A 14,208-nucleotide genomic window follows, 5' to 3' on the forward strand; every position below is an offset into this window, starting at 1 on the left:
AAAAAAAAAAAAATCAACACAGTGCTTCCTATCATTATGTCTACTGCTGGGAATTTTCTTATTTATTTATTTTGTTCTCAAATCCCCTTTTTCCTCCAGTCTCGGCCCTCAGTCTAAAAATAAATGTAAGAGTTTTAAATCAGATGGCCACCGTAAGTTGCAAGTCCAAGCATGATGTGTGTGTACACTACATGATGGAGCTGAATCAAAATATTTACGGGAGCACATCCTCTGTGCATTTAGGTTTTGACACTGCAGTGCACCAGGATGTGAAGGCTATCTAGACAGGCCAGATGGTGATTGCAAACATTTAAATGTTTATAGGGCTTTTACATCTTATATACAGACACCCTCCTCCCTCAGCCACACACATACTTTCCTCTGTGGTCTGCTGGAAGTGTGCTCCCGGACATGGGATACTGCAGGTGTGGTTGTAATTATGTGATGCATATACCTAATAAATCCCTTATCTGCCATTATTTTAAGGATTATTTAACCCAGTTTTTATAGCTTGCCAAATGCAGGAGCTCAAGATAAAAAAAATCTTTGCTAACATATTTTGGAATATAGCTCACCGCCTTGTGTGAAAGATAAACATCTTAAAAGCGCTCATACATGAAAGCTTTACCATTTATTTTTGTTACAGTAGACACCTTGGCTATAATTGGCTCCCTGCATTATTTGACTGTATAAACTGAGCACTGGGAGCGAAGGACAGAGCATGTTGTCATTGGACAGACAGGCTGCTACACTGAGGGATGCTGATGGGCAGCTGTGTGGGCACCTGTCTGACAGGAGGACTGAAGATGGAGAGGGGGGGGAGAAAGAGAGAGAGAGAGAGACAGAGAGAGAAAGAGAGAGAGAGTTTGGTAGCTTGTGGGGGAAAGTTGCATCTCGTAGGATATTTATGGGAAGCTGCAAGGGCATGGTGTGTGTGTGTGTGTGTGTGTGTGTGTGTGTATGTATATATGTGTGTGTGTGTGTGTAAATAGTGCACGCGCATGTCAGTTTGTTTGTGTAAATAGTGTTTTTTCCCCTACGAACCCTTGTCAGAGGCACAGCGGCTTGATGTGACACTTCCTCCCTGGCTTTGGTGACGGTGACTGCAGGATGAGAGGAAGAAAGTGGTGGGCTGAGATTCAGCTCCCCTCGGGGACTTTTGCAAGCGAGAACCCTGGGTGTGGATGACAAAAAAGATTGACATTTGCTTTTGACAGATCACTCAGACACCCTTGTTTCTGAGAGATTTTTACTGTGTGAGCTGTAAGAAAGGAAGTCTGCTCTAGGCTCTGAATCTTAAGACCCAGAAATGTTCCTTGCAGTGCTGTCTGGTGCATGACATTGAAAAGATATATCTTCTCTCTCTATCTGTGTCTTTCTCTCTCTCTCTCTATCCATCTGTCTTTAGAAGCTCAAAGACAAGAGATCATAATATTGTACTACAACAGTAACATAATGTTCCTGTTGCTGAGAGAGCAGCTTCTTTTTGTTTCTTCCTTTGAAGCATTGCAGGGTGGAACATAGTAAAAAGGGCTTGGTGAATAGACTGTGGATGACATGCATCAGTAAAGCCCTATGTAAACAGCCAGGATCACCCCAGGGCTTTGTAAGTCTCTAGGCAAAATTAGATTGTAGGGGCACCCAGCTGAACGGTAAAAAGATGTGTGTTATTTTTTGCCCTAGTTATTCTGATGTTGTAAAAACTAATGCATTGAACAGTGACACTGGGAGGGTTACAGAATATAAATAAATGTACATGCCTATGCTTCCATTACATGCTAGAGTGTTAAAAGATTTTTCTAATTGTTAATGAGTCCCTAGACAGAGCAATATTCCCCAGTCCACTGTCATTATTTCTTTGTGCAGTCAATTCAGACACAAACGTGATGAATCAAGGCAGGAAGGTCCCATAACATAAGCTCAGTGCTCGTACATGATGGCTGTTATACCAACACAGTAAGTCAATTTGCTTTTTTAATTCATTGAAATTTCACATTTTCTAGTGCTGCTGTTTATTTTAGGTAAATGTGGAAGATCAGAGATGTGATGAGTGATCTAAATCTATATTTTTTTTCTTTATCCAATATGTAGAAACAGTAGAAACATGACAGAATGGGACTTCTGATGTATTAAAAAATGCATAATGTGTATTCTACATGTTAGTACTCTAAAATGTTGGGGTTGTTAGGTCTGGTCGTGTATGTTATTTGCAGGTGATAAAATAGTTCAGCCCTTTCAATTGACAGGGGAAAACATTTTAGGCTTTGACCTGACCCCAGTTGGTGCGCTCCCCAGAGATGGCCTCATCAGATGGCTGATTAGATATACACCCTTGGTTTGACGGGGATGATGCTGAACAGTCACAGCCACCTCTGGGTCCCTGGGCTTTGTGTTTATCTTTGTTTAGGTTGCTGAAATTTACCACTGACATTAGAGGCTGTGGATAATGGAACAGGCCAACAAGCCAGAGGCTGGACCTCTTTCATCTGTGAGTAAAACAAGGAGTTAAAAGGACAAAGAGTATGAAAATAATCGGCAGATTAAAGTTATTACTCACATTCTGGCCTGTTGTAAATTATTCATGTAAGGCTTGCGTGAGTGTACAGCATTAATGCAAACCTTGATTTTAGATCGCTGGCAGGCTCAAGAACACACAGCCTGTCAGCAATCACTAAGGTAGAGTGTTTGTTATTTAGAAACCATATGAGCCAGGCTGCTGTGACCTGGAAAACACATCACTGAACCACATGAAGCTCATGTCTTCATGGTTCTTAACTCCAGGACTCAGCTATAGGTCAGAGGTTATGTGTAATGTGGTGTTTGTGTGTGTGAGTGTGTGAGGGATAAATCACACCGGTCCAATATAACGATGATGGTGGGTGACCACTCTATTTGGTGTAGGATGTGTCAGCTTGTTTCCCTTTTTGTTTCCCTTGGATTATCAAGTGACTCCTTTGAAATATGATAGATAGTTGATGAGCTCAGGGGTGACGAGTGAATCGTTAGAGCTTTATCATGTAGTTCATGACTTCATGACTCATATGTTTAAGAACAGAATTATTTATAATTTCAGAAATAGATTGTGCAGACATTTTAAAAATACACCTAGGTGTACATTTACATTTGTTTCCCACTGTGCTCATATAGTAGAGACCAAGCAAAACATGAGAGCAGAGTTGTTGGTCTTCTCTTGAATCAACCTGGGGTCCAACTATGGCAGCAACTTACACAGTTGGAACCATACAGTTGTCATGCAAAGCCATAGTTCGAACTGTTGTGTCAGCTACGTTGGTAACTTACATAGTGTGAACCATTGTTAAGCAACACAGGTGTTTCCCAAAACCATAGTTCCACCGAATGTTTGCAAAGGAAAGTAGTCACTGTGTGAGTTAGCTGAAGCTATTTAATAATCTCACTGTATGTAACTGTTGTTACATACAGTGAGATTATCATGCAGGATGCATTCCATCATTCCCAAGATGGTCATCTTCTGCATCTTCTTCAAACAGCTAATGAAAAAGGACAACTTTTAACATTCTCTTTATGTGTATATGTGTGTGTATTTCTAGGCCAGAAAACATAGAAATCTTTCATCTTTAAACTGTTTGTCAGGAAAACTAATATTTTTAGGTTTCAGGGTTCTTAGAGTATTTCCAGCAAATGGTTTAGGACAGATGTCCAACAAATGTGGTTTTCCAGGTTTTTTCATTTTATTTCTGCTTGCTTGGGGAATGGAGGTAGTTAGTAGCTTTGCTACATACATTTACAGCTGTCAGACATTTAAAGCAAATTTTTAATAGCTGTTGTTTGAAGACTGCTGTTCCCAATTATTAATCTGTGTATAGCCTTCTTGCAGTCTCACAAGCATGATTGGAAACATAAATGCATGCAACACATAGACAAAAAGAAAATTATATGAGCAGGAATGGTAAAAATTTGCTGCCTAATGATTACTACCATACTGTCTGTACTAAAATATAATTCATATGACATTATTAATATTATAGCATGGCAATTTTTGAATCAATGCTTCTCCATTGTGTTTGAAAACTGCAATTTTTAAAACAAGCTACAAGTATGTTTGTTGCAAAAAATGATCCACACCTCCAACTTAAGGTTATATGGAAAAATCACTTCACATAGCAAACCTGTTTTTCTTGTTTACACGGCTGAATGGTTACAATAGAACCAGTTAAAATCGATTAAGTACATGGAAATTGGTCAGATTAATTGGTTAGGTTAGTTAGTTAGTTTTATTTTCCCCCTTTTTAAAATAGTGTCAAACCTATTATTAAGCTTATCATGTAATTTCAAATATTTGCACTACATCCAAGAATATTCAGTTTTTTCTGCTTAATGTCTGTGGGTGGACAAAATAATGGGCCTGGCCTCCTGATGAGAGCTGAGGAATTTGAACCAAGAGCAAAGACAGTGTTTTGTTTCACGGCTGTGGTTGACAGTCTCTGAATCTCAAGTATGTGGCAATCAGTCAAGTTCATTTCAATTTCAGATTTCAGAAAAACATTTAACTGATCACAAGTCACCTCACCACTTGCATAATGTTTACTTTAAGAGATAATATGGTCCCAGACTTTCGCACCCCACTGTATGTAGAATTCATGCAGTTGTAAGGCACTGATTGATGAGCAGATTAGTAGAAGTAACTCATTACTGTTACCCTAATGGACTTTAATAAGTCAAGGAGGAGGAAAAACTGTCGGCATTATTTTGCAAAACCATTTAATTTAGGCTGAATTTAGTAGCAGTGGCATAACACAAGGTCTAATTAAACCTAAATAACCTGAATATGAACAAGGGCAAGATATCTGCAGGTCTTGAAAAGTCTTAAAAATCATTCAAAAGTAAACAGTCTTAAAGAGCATGCCATAATTTTAGTCATAAAATATGATTGTGGGTTGTCAAGAGATGTTACACTCATAAACTTGGGGAAAGTGGAATTTTTTTTTAATAGATTCTCTGCACAGGAGGCTGATCAATCCTTTTTTGTGGAGTGCTGTTTGGTACAGTAGGCAGGAAGCTCATCTGGTAATGGGTGTGTCAATTTAAAAAATAAATAAATAAAAGAATAAATAGTAAAATCTATCTGTCCATTATTTGCCACCTATCTGGATCCAGGTTGCATTGATTTAAGTGATTATATTATTAGACATTATTGTTATATACCAGAGGGAAGTACCAAAAGTTTGATTTTAAAATAACAATACTAGGCACATGACCTTTATAGTTTGGCAGTGAAAATGAAACAGGTATTTATTTGCATTGTATGTGATGTTAAGAGGGCTTTTAAGAGTGTTAAATGTAATTCAGTGAACCCTGCAGTGTTTGATACATTGATGATACAGTTTGGAGTTGGAAACGGTGAGGGTCTGAATCCCCCATGCACCCCCCCACTCTCCGAGTCAGCCCTCCCTAATTAGAACCAGAGCTTCTTACAGGAAACAATCTTCCTGTCTGATGACATCATCTCTAAATCCATGTGTGAGATGGGGGTGACCTCAGCCCGTGGATTTGCTCTGTGTTTTTCAACACCCAAACAAATCCCAAGAAAAGCACCTTGTGATGACTCAAGCGTCTTTAGAGAGGGTAGTGTGAACAGGTGGGCGGAGCTGAGCTTTCATCTACCGCACTGATGCTGACTGTTTTCCACAATATCAAGACTGGGACCTGTGTGTCATGATCGTTGATTCGTGAGGTTTAATTAAATAAAACTGAAAATGCATAGGCACACTCTCCGTGTCTCCTGAGGAACCAGTGTTAAAAGCAATGGGCTGGCCGTCTCCTGAGTCAGCCAGCACTGACATGATATGTGTGCATGTATTTCGTGAATTGATGCCCATTTCTCCCTGCTTTCATGTGTTTACCTCACAACACTGTGCTATGTGTCTGGACTTGTTTTAGACCCCTTCAAACACTTCTATCATGACCATTTTCCTTAAAGCATCAACTTGAAACAGCGCCAGATATAAAGCGGTAACAGCATGTAGAGCCAGTGTTTTGGATGAGTTTAAAAGAGTACCAGAGAAGAAAGGGGGATAAATAATAACAGAACTAAAAGGAAAAGCATAATAAAGGCCTAGTTTTCTTAGGGAAGTGGAAGCTTTCATCTTTCTATAATAATAATGTTCTCAATGAGTCTACAGGCCTGTGTTTAGTCCAGGAAGCTACGAGTGGTAGACATGAAAGGCTCCAGTCTGACTGTACAGACCGGGCTCTCAGTGGAATATGGTATCTATCCTCTCCTCCTCTCCTTTCTTCTCCTTTCCTTTGCTCTCCCCTCCTCCCACATGATAAAGGTAATGGGGAGCTGTGTGGCGTGCAATGACAGTAAACCATGGTAAAATGGCTGTCGATGCCCCCCCCCCCCATCTGAGGCCCCCAGGGTTTAGGAAATGGAGCATTATTTTCCTGCTCTGACGTCACGGTCCAGCCCGATTGCAGCTGTTGCATGCTTTACAACTCTGTGTTTACAGGCACTTCTCAGCTGAAGCTCTCACTCTGCTAACCCCAACACTGTCATATTTCACATTTCATAAATACAGTTAGTCCATCTTTTTTTCCTCTCTCTCTCTCATTACCTGGATTTGGACCCAGTTTTTTTTCTTTACGTGTTGAGCCTTCTCTTTCTCTCACTAATGACTCCTAATTGGTGTGTGAGCCATGTGTGGGAACAGGTAAAATGTGTTGCCAGATGGTTGTTCCTACAAAAGCCATATTTCACCGCACTGCCTGTAGACCTGTTAAATCATCACAAAAACAAAAAGATTAGACACTCAGGATTAAAGTGTGTGGAAGAGAACAGGCTCACCACACTTACTTATGCACTCATTTGCTTGCCTTTGAATTACACATATTAATGAAATCCTGCTTAGAATGAAATTATTTTAGTTCCAGTTTGTTGGGGTTCCCCTGCAGAAAATCTGTATTTTTTATGCCTGGAATTAAACATTTTTTTTCTCTCTTTCTAAATCCGCTCACACATTTGTTTTCCGTCCCACCCACTTCCCTTTATCTTTTTTATACCCACCTCCCCGCAACCTCCCTTCCCCCTCGTCCTTTTCCTCTTTGCCTCAGCACTTAGAGGCTTAAGAGAGGGATGTACCACATGAGCCACTCCCTTCTGACAGCCACCCCTTCCCACAGTGCCGAATGGTACAATCCTGCTTTGCATAAGTTTCCTCTGAGTGGGTCGTGTGTGGAGGCCAGTACTGAAAGAATTATTAGTCCCTTTTGAACGGTTTGGATGTATGTCTAGAGAGGACGCTTGTGTGCTGCCTTAGTGAACCTTTATCACTTAAATTGTTAAAGCTATAATGTATTGCGCCTACCCTGTCCCTGGAATGGGCAGTAACTCTTTAATGTATTACTACAACGGGAAATCGGTGAGTAGTCTCTTTGGGAATGTGTGTGATTTGGACAGAGAAGAGCTGGAAGAAATGTGTGTGTGTGAGAGTTTGTGTATGTGTGAGAGAGAGTGACTGTTGGTGTCAGTCTGGGTGTCCATCTGACTATCCTTGTGTCCTTAATTCTTTGTTTAGTTTATTTTATGATAAAAGCACTGTGTTCCTGTGTGTGTGTGTGAATGCATGTGCCTGAGGCTCCTCTTACTGATTTTCCATTACATCAGTTAAAGCTGTGTGACAGTAGAATTAAATTAATGCAGTTCAAGTGTCTTAACTATGTTATAAACTTATTTTCCTACTTTGTACCCCAGCTGTGCATAAACAAGTAAATAGCCTAGGCTTCACATAAAATTTAAAAAAAACTTCTGATCATACACAGAATGAAACGGTGCAGCAGAAAAAGTTTTTTGCAGCCTTGAATTTATTTTTACTGGCTGGTTGTTGCAGCTCTGAGACTGGGTTGAAATAATAACAAGTGGGAGTCTGGGAATGATTAAGGGAAAGAGGCTGCCTGTTGAGGTTAGACTTTCCTGTTTGCAGATTGAGCTCCAAGCACCAGTGTTGCTGTTATTCCATCTGTTTTTAATCACTTTCGCATTCTCGACGCCACAGGGAGCCTAATGTGATTTCTGAACTTCTCTGTAATGACCTCTTTGATTTTTATTTCTCTGAACACGTTCACTGTGTGAATACTTTTCTGTAAATACATGCATCTTTAAATGTGAATGTGCATGTGCGTGTTTTTGCTGCACTTGGACTTGAAGGACCTGTAGTTTTGAGTAAAGTTACTGGTCGGGTTGTGTTGCATAAAGTTTTTAGAAGGTGTTTCTCCTATTTTTATTGTCAAAAGTTCTGGTATAGAACAATCCAGTGGACTTATGAATCTGTTCAAGGACACAGTCTAACAATGGCTGGATGAGCTCTGTGGTGCATTTCAGTAATCCTTAAGTAATGATCCTGTCATAAGCAAATTACACATGCAGATTTCCACCTGTCATCCCCTATGCTATTTTTGCTATTATATGAGAGGCGCATGTGTTTTGAAGGAAAAATGAAGAGGTTAGCTTTTTTATGATATTCCATTAAAAAGAGCATCTTACTCAAGCTTGTGTTTCAACTTTCCTTATAACCAATTACAGCATTTCCTCTGTTTCCACTACACAAAAGATGACTTTGATCTTTTCATATTAAGTATTAACAGGCTTGTGTTACAGTTGGTGATGGGGAGAAAATTGATAGCATGTGGACAGAACAGGCGAACTTTATGATCAAAAGCACTTTTTAAGTAACTAGCATCAACTTTTTTTTGTTTTCCTTGCAAGGGAAAAGAAAGAGGGTGCTCATTCTTTGCATCAACTTGATCCACATTAATTTGTTATAATGCAGAGTTGCATAGCAGGCTCACCATCTGGAGCACTGGGAGAATTCACAGTGGGCCATTGGCTTGTGAGCTGGTGGCACGGAACCAATACAGATGGAGCAACTCACTGATCTTTCTTCCGTTGCCTATTAGTGAAAAAGAAAAAATTGAAGTGAAAGCCCCGCAGTGATTGTTAGACCTTTTTTTCCTTGTTTTGCTTCACAGAAAGCTCCCCCTTCCCAACACACACACACACACACAAAGAGGAATGTCATAAAATTTGATCCGAAACAGTAAAAAACACAAAAGAGACAACATGTGTTCTTTTAGATGTGTCATGCCTGTTGTTCTTGTTGTTTTTGTAGCACAACAGGTTCTATCGTGCTTTCTAGAGGTTAGCACTCATCAACAGAAGCCAGTCCTTACATCCCCCTAATGTGCACATGTGTTGCACATGCAGTCAAGCATGAATACTTGACTGCATGTGCAACATAAAGTCAGAGTGGATGGTTGTGTGTTTGTGTGTGTGTTGACTTATCATATATACACTATGTGCACAAGACACATGTTTTGAATAGTTAATGAAGTTACATTAATGCCAAAACCAAAATTTTGTGGCATTAACGACTGGAAGATATTATCCTGCAGTGTGGCTGCTCTATTTTTAGAGAACCTGACTCCCAGTAGACTGCTCTGCTGTGCACTTGTTTCAAAGATTTTACTGCTTTAGGAATAAGAAGTAAAGCAATTATCTTCAATTACTTGTTTCTATTATATGAAATTTATTATGTTTGAATATCATTTTATCACAAGAAAAAAGGTACTTGATCAAGTTTTTACAAACTCAACCAAAAAAGTGTGAAATGTTTCTTTAAAGGTTCTAGCCTTGGAAACATCTGCGTCTCGCTTAAAATGTTACTCATGCCAAACTAGCTTGATCTATCAAAACACTGTGCCAGTGAAAGTCGGTCTTTCTGAGACTACATTTAATGTCACAGTTTTATTGAGGTAACTATTGAGCCCTTGACTTTCTAGAAAGCTCTGCCAGGTATCACATGTAAGTATTGAGCAGTAGTTTGAAGAGGCATTGTGTCTGTTGTGCATACAAAACCCTGTAAGTGTGTAAGATTTAGACTTGAAACAAAATGCCCTAGAGATATGGATCGATTCCAACTCATGACATACAGCACAAAAACAGGATAGGCCATTAAGAGTGCGTTTGAGCTTCTTGGCTATCACCCTGATTTTCCCTAGTTTTTTTTTTTTTTTTTTTTTAATATTTCCTTTCCTCTCCTGTTGTTATCTTTAGTGTTGGCTGACAGATTGTGTTTTAACATCTGATATTTTAATCGGCATGGCATGAACTTCAAAGGCGGGGGGTACCACAGGCTTTCAGAAAAGGTGTGCAGGATATACTGTATTCACTTCTCAGATGAGGTAGAATCCCGTTGAAGGCAAAGTCAAGTCACAGTTTTGAACCAATAATTCAACTAAATCCAGTATATGTTATCTGAAGCAGGATAGTATCATCAATATCAAAATGTTTCTACCAGCGCTACCTTAAATTATAAGTTTTCATGGCTTGTCATTCACTAATTGTTTGCCTTACTGTCCTTTGTGGTTAGTTATAAATAGTTGTCAGGCCATTGCTGAGGGGGAATAAAATAAATTATTACTGTCATTAAGGGTTTTCCCAACTTTGTCTTTGTCTTGGTGGTTCATTTTAATGATTCTTTCTGCAATATCTTATTTTTTCCCCCTGATGGAGCGTTGATGCATCAAAAGAAGTAAATAGAAGCTAACTGAATGCAGCTTTGGTGCTGACTGCTGATTTTATTGTTGTATGCTTGGTGTTGTGTAAACATGCAATCCAAAACTGAACATTAATACAAGGATACTTTTTATGATAAGTAGACCTCAGGTCAGGGTCTGTGAACATCAGTGATAGTGTATTTATTTATTTTATGAAACATACCCACTGATGCTCAAACTGCTGATGTAGGTCTGTGTTGGTGTGCTGATCCGTGTGACTGACGGCTTTTAATTAATGGCCTTGTAAAAGGAAACCCAGGCGGGCCCTCTCTTCCATAGGCTGGCGGAATGAGGCACCCAGTGTTTGGGATGGTTTATTAATGCCTTGACTGGTTAGCCCAGGGTAAAAAGGACAATTAGCATTATCCGCTGCCATATGCTGCACATTGAGCGTCTGACAGAGGCAAAAGACAAAAGCCCCGGCTCCTGTGTGAGGCTAACCTGAGATCTCCATGGAACTACTATCAACCCTGGTCACATGTGTAAGCCAGAAAACCCATGAGAGCTCCACCCCTCCCAGAGCACTTTAATTACACACCCAGACAACATCACACTGGAGTCCTGCTCACTCAGCAAAGCCCAACAGCCCTGAGTCCCCCTTAAGCTGTGTTCTGCATAGATATAATGACGGAGCGATACTTTGGATGTGATGCATATTTCCCATCAGCGCTGTGTCATAAAACAACATAAGCAAATGAACAACCTTTGTGGCTGTCATCTTCTGCAGGCATTAGAAACAATCTTTGAGGAGTGAGCTGTTTTAATGCCAACAGCTGAGTGTGATGTGAGGCCATTAAAAGAGACTATTGGACACAAGCTGGAAATGTGCAGGTGGAATCTAGCTGGCAGGTCTGGCTCTCATTAGTGCTACACGATGGTGGGGTCATCCAGTCTTGTCTGTGGGAGGGAGAATTTGTTCAAACCTTCTCTCCCCTCTTCACTCCCCTGTGCTCTGTCTCTCTCCCTCTCCCTCCATCTGGAGTGGATGTAGTCAGAGACCACATCACTGGCCTTCAGTGTCTTTGATCCTCCCACCTAGCTTGGCACACACACAGCTGTACAACAGCATGCCCATTGTGCCTCTCCTTTCACTCTACCACCAGCGTGAAGGTACAAATATAAAGAAAGCAAAGCAGGCTGTTTTTCTACCATTTATTTGATTTCTGCCTCTCTGGGAAAGCTGTAATTTGCCAGGCATTTAGTCGATGCATGTAAGCGGGTATCATTATACTTCCATTAGAGGTTGAGTTGATCTGAAATGCAAATACCCCCGATAATCCACTCCTCCCTTCATGAGCTTGACTGCTTGCTAGTCATTATAGTGTGCATGTGTGTGTTTGTGTTTTTAGGGCCATATCTTCAGTGCATGTGTATATGTGTGTGAGATCACATACTTTTGTGTATCGAAGTTCTTAATTGTGATTGTACTTTGCATTCGTGTTGGATGTGTTTACAGGAACTGTAATAAGAAAGCTTTTCAGCTTTTCAGTTTCAGCATCATCATACTTGACAATGTGATATGTTCTCCTGGCAGGTGTACGCACCGTCTCCAAACTCAGAAGACTTCAACAGAGATTCACCTTCTTACTCCTCTCCTAAACCCTCCAGCAGTATGTTTGCAAGCACTTTCTTTGGTAAGGTCAAAATCAAGTTCCCATGTTTATTCCACTAAAATACCTACAGTATCTGGTGTTGCAGTTGAGTTTAACATCATATTTTTATTCTTAATGCCATCTTGCTGACAAAGTAATTTTTTTTTCCACTGGGCTTGTTTTTGTTTTCAAGAACATAATTTGTTAATTCATCAAAATTTTCTCATTGTTATTTGTGGCATTTTCACGACATACAAGAGGCTGAAATATTGCACTAAACTACTTTCAACACTGACACTTTGATGTTTCCAGACAGACCCAGTTGTTTTAGCAGTATTTAGTAATATTTAGTCTGTGCTCAGTCTTTATTTCAGTGTGACTGATTCCCAGATCTAGAAAGAAAAGCAGACTTCTTGTTGGCTTTAGCTTTGTATTATCTCAGCTGGGTTCAGGACAAGAATCATGTTTCAGTCCCAAGAGGAAAAAAAAAAAAAAAACTCTTTGGATGAACCCCCTCCTTGGAAGTTATATGGGTAGGGTTAGAGACTGTCACTGCCACTGTCTGGTACCGAGTCAAAGCTAAACTACACAATGTGGCCCTCCATTCTAATCAAATTTATACTAAAATTGTTATTTATTATTATAATTAGATGGTACCCACAGTTCGTCTGACCCGTGGAACTCGTCCAATGGGATCAGCCAGCCCGGCTATGGGGGAATGCTCGCAGGATCTTCATCTCACATGCCACAGTCAGGAAACTACAGCAGCCTGCACTCACACGACCGTTTGGTAAGCAGCACTGCTCATCTGGTGATACCTCAGCCTAAAAATAGGTGACAAATGATTGTTAGTGACTTTGTTTTGCCATAACACTTATGCAAGAGATCCAGTGTGTACCGTTCAGCACATACAGCACGTGAATTCTTTCTTGGCCCCACACCCCCTCAGCAGAGCTCCCACAGTTGGAGTGGGTGTGTGCGTCTTAAGTTGTTGTCTGGTTATTATCAGTGAAGGCTCTGCTGACCCTCTTTGTGTCAGTGTTTGATCTGGTCTTGTCTGCCTGCCTGCTTCAGCTGGATGGGCATCACAGGGAGCCTGCAGATGCTGCCTGCCCTCTCTTTAGCTCTGTCCCTCCTCCCACTAACTTTTGTTTCACACAGCCTGGGAGATGTCAAAGGAGAATATAAAATTTAGAGAATAAATAAGCTCTTTCTTTAAAACACACACACACACGAACACACACACACACGCTTGTGACTGAAACAGAACATTTCTGTTCTTTATCTTCCAGAATTACCCTGCACACTCAGTCTCTCCAGATGTCAATGCCAGTCTTCCTCCCATGTCCAGCTTCCATCGAAGCAACACCAGCACTTCACCATTCGTCACCGCAGCACACACCTCGTCTGTCAACACAGCTGATGGGGTCATGGGTATGTTCTTGTGTTAACACTTCAGCTACCTGCTCAGAGTGACTAATTCAGTGGCCCTGATATAGTTATTAATGAATATCCATTCTGTAAAGGTAGCGAGGCAGGCGGTTGGACAGCTGCCTTGTGTACCGTGACCACTCTTCATTTGTCTTGAGTCTGCGATTACAAAGCCTCCCTCTGTGTTTTCTTAGTTGCTGCAAATCGGGGGAACGCCACTGGAAGCTCACAGACTGGAGATGCACTAGGCAAGGCTTTAGCCTCGGTGAGTAACAACCCCACTTTTAACTTGGAGGTCAGTTCATCGTGCACTGCATCCCTGATTTAAGTGAATTAAACAACATTTGGATTACTGTGGTTCATTGTGGAAAATCAGACAAAGCATCATTTTGGGGTAGCATCAATGTGGCTTTGCTGTCAACTAGCACAGATGTCCCGACATATCACCTCACGCATCACTTCTGTACCCATACATTCAAAACAATTCATATTTTTCTACAAATCATAATAAAATAATGATGTATTTCAGTCTGTAAAGAAGGTGACCTCATTAATCATGCAAGGAATTGAGTGCTATACTGAATGCTGATTA

The 14,208-nt window shown here is 40.5% G+C and overlaps 1 protein-coding gene across 5 annotated transcripts in view; it reads left to right on the forward strand.

The window, feature by feature from the left end:
• Positions 1-14,208, forward strand: part of tcf12 (transcription factor 12) — a 75,186-nt gene that overhangs the window by 43,519 nt on the left and 17,459 nt on the right. For 4 of the 5 annotated variants that reach the window (XM_071488355.1, XM_071488357.1, XM_071488354.1 and 1 more), the window contains 4 exons: positions 12,128-12,227; positions 12,836-12,975; positions 13,478-13,619; positions 13,811-13,881. In XM_071488355.1, the coding sequence (XP_071344456.1) occupies positions 12,128-12,227; positions 12,836-12,975; positions 13,478-13,619; positions 13,811-13,881 (453 nt within the window). Of the gene's footprint in view, positions 1-7,177; positions 7,401-12,127; positions 12,228-12,835; positions 12,976-13,477; positions 13,620-13,810; positions 13,882-14,208 lie in introns of those variants that run through there. The other variant, XM_071488359.1, reaches the window with a different exon arrangement.

The sequence above is a fragment of the Trachinotus anak genome, unplaced genomic scaffold, assembly GCF_046630095.1.
Source record: "Trachinotus anak isolate AG129_WGS33_773 ecotype Australia unplaced genomic scaffold, CSIRO_AGI_Tana_v1 ptg000011l, whole genome shotgun sequence".
In the NCBI taxonomy this organism is placed as follows: domain Eukaryota; kingdom Metazoa; phylum Chordata; class Actinopteri; order Carangiformes; family Carangidae; genus Trachinotus; species Trachinotus anak.